Genomic DNA, 5,167 nt, shown 5'->3' with positions numbered 1-5,167 from the left:
TATTTGAGATGGACCGTGGCATCTCGCGTACAAGATATGAGTTACCAAATCCTGGTATGAAGAGCACACCTTACTCACGTGATCATGTTTTTTGTTGTTTTGGGTTCATATGCGCGTTGATCTGCGTTCTTTTGCTCCTTATTGTAGTCCTTCTATTTCATTATGATCTACTGCATTATTTGTATATGTTATTTCGGTGGCTTCAAATTGTTTTGTCTAAATGTAAGACATGTAATTCCATATCTTTTGACGTATGAGACATATATGTGGTGTGCAAGTTCTGACTCTTAATTTTTATTGAGTTATTTGTTTGATAATCTGAGCACCTACATTATCACACTCGTATATACAACAGAAGCATGTGAATGGGTAAGTTATTTAGTAGCAAATATGATTACATTGTTGTTCCATTTTACACCTCTGTGCTTTTCTTACGAAATTTCTTGCAAATGATTCAGCTTTTCCTCGTAAATGTTGATTTCGTGAAGAGTCTAAGTTTTGGGATGGGCTCAAACATTCCTGTATTAGGTAAGCATTCATTTGATTTATTTTGAATGTGAAATTTACTTCGGTTAAATAAGGATATGTGTTAGTTCTGTTGATTTATTCTTGTATTACTAACTGGTCTTATGAATTTAATTCGGTTGATTTATTCATGTATTAGTAACTGGTCTTCTGAAATTTACTTCGGTTGATTTATTCATGTATTAGTAACTGGTCTTATGAATGTAATGATTTTTTATATTAGTTTGTCACCATTATTACTGCTTGTGTACCCAAATTTTGTATTAATTGAATATGTGTGTTATGTGAATTTGCATGCATCAAATCATCCCTGCACATATTAATTGCAGAGTAAACTGTGTACACTTTCTCACTACCAAAAAATAGTTATGAGCATAGATGATGACATATGGTGTGATATCAAATCAAAATGATCCTCTATCTCTTTTGAATGACAAGCATTTACTCTTGGGTTGGTAAACTATGTTTAATGTATTTGGGTTACTTAAACTCGCCCTCATTCATCTGTGACATTTCGTTTACAAACTCAGTTTAGTTGATCATCTTGTGCTTCTTTTGCAGAACACTCCCAATATGTCTGTTACATACAAATCAAATTCTGAAGTAAGTGTAACTAGCAAGTACAAAGTGGATGTGATTATCATCTCAGATGATGAAGAAGTGACTGGAGAAGGAGCAGATACTGCTGTGCGCAAGGAAGTGGAGCATGTGTCATTCAAAGTCTCCGAGTTCCCAAAAATACGCACTACCAACAACTATCCTTGCAAAAAGTTAGAGGTCGACTGCCACAAAAATAAAATGCTTGCCTTCAAAGCATGCAACAAACGTTCCAACAATCATCCCAGTGGTCGTCCTTCCAAGAAAACTTTACCTCCGAATGGAGCAGATGGATATGTACTAATTAGTACCTCGGATGACTCTGCGCACTCCCCATGAAACTTCGTGCAAGTATATCATAAGTATTCCACTCTTTTTCTCTACACAGGTGGACTATCTCGTGTATGCATCGTTATTCCGTTTTAGTTGGTTGGTCGTCAGTGTGTTTTCTTTGTAATATGTATGTCGTTGTGGAGTTCGTAGGAACTTTGGTTTTGGAAGGTAAATCAACGTGTGGATAAGTATGATATGTTAGTTGTGGGTGTTTAAGTAATAGCTTTATGATATGTTAACTGTGTGTTGTATATTGGCATAGTTGCCCTTTTTATGCACAAATTTAAATTTTCTGCACAAGCAATTCCAATACCTTCCATTACAGAACATATGTTTGAGATTTTTCGTGCACTAACCTCAGCTGCATAAGGGAATGAATTATTCTGTGTACCAACACTTAAACGTGCACTAACTTCAGCTGCATAAGGGAATGAATTATTCTGTGTACCAACACTTAAACGTGCACTAACGTCAGCTGCATAAGGGAATGAATTATTGATCCATCTGCTTCAGAAGTTTCGGTTCTCATTACCACTGCTTAAGAAACTCCTATATCATATAGATATGTATTTATTGTACTTCCACGCACATGCTTATCTTTAACATAATAAGTGAAAGCACATGCCTGAACATATTGATCCATCTCTTCCCCCAAAAATGAGCAAACATTACCAGAATAACAAAATCACAAATGCAATAAAATTATACCAATATATTGAAGCTTACAAGCTTTATATCCTATACTGAGACTCGTCTGAGATCTTCATTTCACATTTTGAAAGTTCACTGATACAATGAAATTAGGAGGGCAATATAGCATGCCACAAAAGTTCAGCAACAGAATACGGTAACTTGGACTTCGTTTACAAATCAAAATGTGAAATCTACACTACCTGGGACCATTATTGAAGATGTTAGGAGATTCAAGTACTATAAACCCATGGATAACAATATAGTAAAAAAGGCAACTATGCCAATATATAACGCCAAAATGTAGTTCCATTACATCATTTTAAACAAGTGGCAAGATCCACAATCAAAATACTCAGCGCCATAAACAAGAAGTCACAACCTTAATCCATAACCCAAAAAATCAGAACCTTAATAACGTGCCAAAATATAGTACCATGTACCATGTCAGGTTATGGTTTTAGTAGTCGTTTGATTAAGCTGATCTTTCCTTCACGATCAAGCCACAAGAACAAAGCTAGTTTGTTTGGGTTATCCACCAGTAGCTCCGCCACACGCACTTTATCGTCTGAAGTTAATTCCGGAATGGTTCCTAATGTGGCCAACACACTATCCGTAGCATTTTCAATTTTCTAATCAGATGCCATCTCTTTGATGAGGTTTGACATTGTTTCCTTCGTGATATCCGCTAAATTATTGATTGCAGCAACAATTTGGTTGTCAACTTCGTCTAATTGCTTGCGTTTCTTTGACCTCACCTTCGAAACTCCAGTTGGGTTTGACGATAGAGTCTGAGCTACTGACATTGATTCACCATCTCCTTCCAGTGGCCGATAAAAGTCGTCAATGCCAAATTCCATGTCAATGGGTTCATGTTCAGTCATATTTAAGACATCATGTACAACAGCTGAAAATGTCTCCACTCGATCACCGGTTGCCCTATCATAGCCAAAGATTTCGCACCAGTCTTTATAATGTGGCCACCGCTTGTAGCGCAATACTCGAACACTATTGTCGACCTGTAATATATTCGTCGTAATAACGTATACATATGAAATATAAAATTAAAAATGAAGAATAACTTTGTGACCTTTAGTATCGCGTCCCATGCCTCATTTGTAGCGTCAATCATGTTTTCTGTGTCATTCCAACCCATCCCACTTCTTGCCAGCATTGATGTCAAGCATCCATAATGTTTCTTCCACACGTGTATTTTGGAAGTTATGTGGGGATGCCCACGTAAATCAGAATCTTTGAATGCATTCCACATTGCAGATTCCAATAGAGGTAAATAGCCATTACGGAATCCGTTCTCCGTTTTATATCCTTTGCTTATTATATCTTTTAATGCCACAATTAGAACATGTTCCTCAGGGGCTGTCCAACTCTGTCGCAACTTATCTGTTTTTTTACCTTTCGAAATCACACTTGTGCTATCCATTTCTCCGGATGTTTATAGTATGTTAACCTGTTAAACATTAAGGTGACAAGTTAGAATGAGAGATGCAACATTATATTTGAAAAGGGATAAACAAACCTGAGACCATAATTTGGAAAAATATAATTAATCCAATACATAATTCACAAAACAAATGTTTTCACAAACATCAGTAGTATGTAACTAGCAAAGACAATCAAGTTTGCAATCCAGATACAATAACATATAACACTTGTCTTAGTTGTGGTACATCGACATTGCAAAGTTATCTCTCCACATATCCCATGCATCGGAGGAATTAAAATCATCAATAAAGTAATTGTCAGTAGGTGGAATTGGGCTTAATGTCTCGTCTTCAATCTCGTCAACAAGATTATCCTGCATTTGAGCTCGAACAAAGTTGTGTAACAAAATGCAAACCATTATGATTCTGTTCTGAGTTTTAAGTGGGTAGAAAGAAGGACTTCGAAGAATAGCTCATCTTTTTTTAAGCAAGCCAAAAGCTCTTTCAATCACATTCCTAGCTTTGCTATGTCTCCAATTGAAGAGTTCTTTATAATTCTGGGGAGCAGTTGTGCGATTGCCCCAAGCATCCCTATGGTATGGTACTCTTCTATATGGAGTCAAGAATCCCTGAACGTTTGCATATCCATTGTCGCACAAATAGTAACAACCTAACATTTAAATATTATATTTTGTTAAAAAATTACCATTTTAAACAATAATGTTAAAGGGAATCCAAAAATGAAGTATGGTGAAATAACATGACAATATGAAACAATATTTTTACCTCTTTCAACTTTTAGTATGTCGTCACGTGACAATGCATCACGAAGAACACGGGCATCCGGTGCCCATCCTTCCCACCCACAGAGGGCATAAATAAAGTTCATATCTTGGTCGTACACTCCCAAAACATTCACGGCAATGGTTCATTTTCTGGTTCTGTACTTTCCCTTCTCTGATACAGGCACATGAATATTTATATATGTACCATCCAACGCACCAACACAACCCTGAAAAATAAGTTACATAAATAGGATTAACAGGTATCAGGATGACTACTGTAAGGTAGTGTACGAAGGACATTAATTATGGCATTTGTAACAAGTAGTGTTGAGCAAATGTTCATATTACCTTGAACCATTTCCACGTCTCGTCGGTGCAGGTTTCATCGACTGGGGAAGGCTTCACGAGCAATATAGTATGTAACTTCAATACTGACCCCAACAATTCATGGAAATGGGTGCTAATTGTGTGACCACTTCGTAAATAATCATGACCAATGACTCGGTTTTTTTTATGATGCGCCAAAATAGACAAAAACATTGCGACTTTCTCTTCAATCCTAACATATCTAGAATGGTGAAGCCCGCCGACGTGGGTTAGCAAGTAACATAGTTGTGCAAAAGAATTTCTATTCATCCTCAAATTCACCACACATTCAACATCTCTGGTTTCGATAATTCTTCTCAAATGGTTCATTTGTGCAATTATTCTTCCCGTCATGCTGTATGAAGCTGAAGTTGTACGTGCTTGACGACGCCGTTCGGCGATACATCTCGTGCGATGGCGTATTAAAGA

At 36.8% G+C, this 5,167-nt stretch overlaps 1 protein-coding gene across 1 annotated transcript; it reads right to left on the bottom strand.

Moving 5' to 3' along the window:
• Positions 1 to 2,553: 2,553 nt before the first annotated feature.
• Positions 2,554 to 3,586, bottom strand: LOC140817980 (uncharacterized). The gene is made up of 2 exons (XM_073177772.1): positions 3,236 to 3,586; positions 2,554 to 3,164 (listed from the first exon to the last, which is right to left on the bottom strand). The coding sequence occupies exons 1-2, from the start codon at positions 3,584 to 3,586 to the stop codon at positions 2,778 to 2,780; spliced, it is 738 nt and encodes a 245-aa protein (XP_073033873.1). The 3' UTR covers positions 2,554 to 2,777.
• Between the last annotated feature and the right edge of the window lie 1,581 nt (positions 3,587 to 5,167).

Source organism: Primulina eburnea, chromosome 17 (assembly GCF_022965805.1).
Source record: "Primulina eburnea isolate SZY01 chromosome 17, ASM2296580v1, whole genome shotgun sequence".
NCBI classification, from domain to species: Eukaryota; Viridiplantae; Streptophyta; class Magnoliopsida; order Lamiales; family Gesneriaceae; genus Primulina; species Primulina eburnea.
This window is presented reverse-complemented; position numbering and strand designations above follow the sequence as displayed.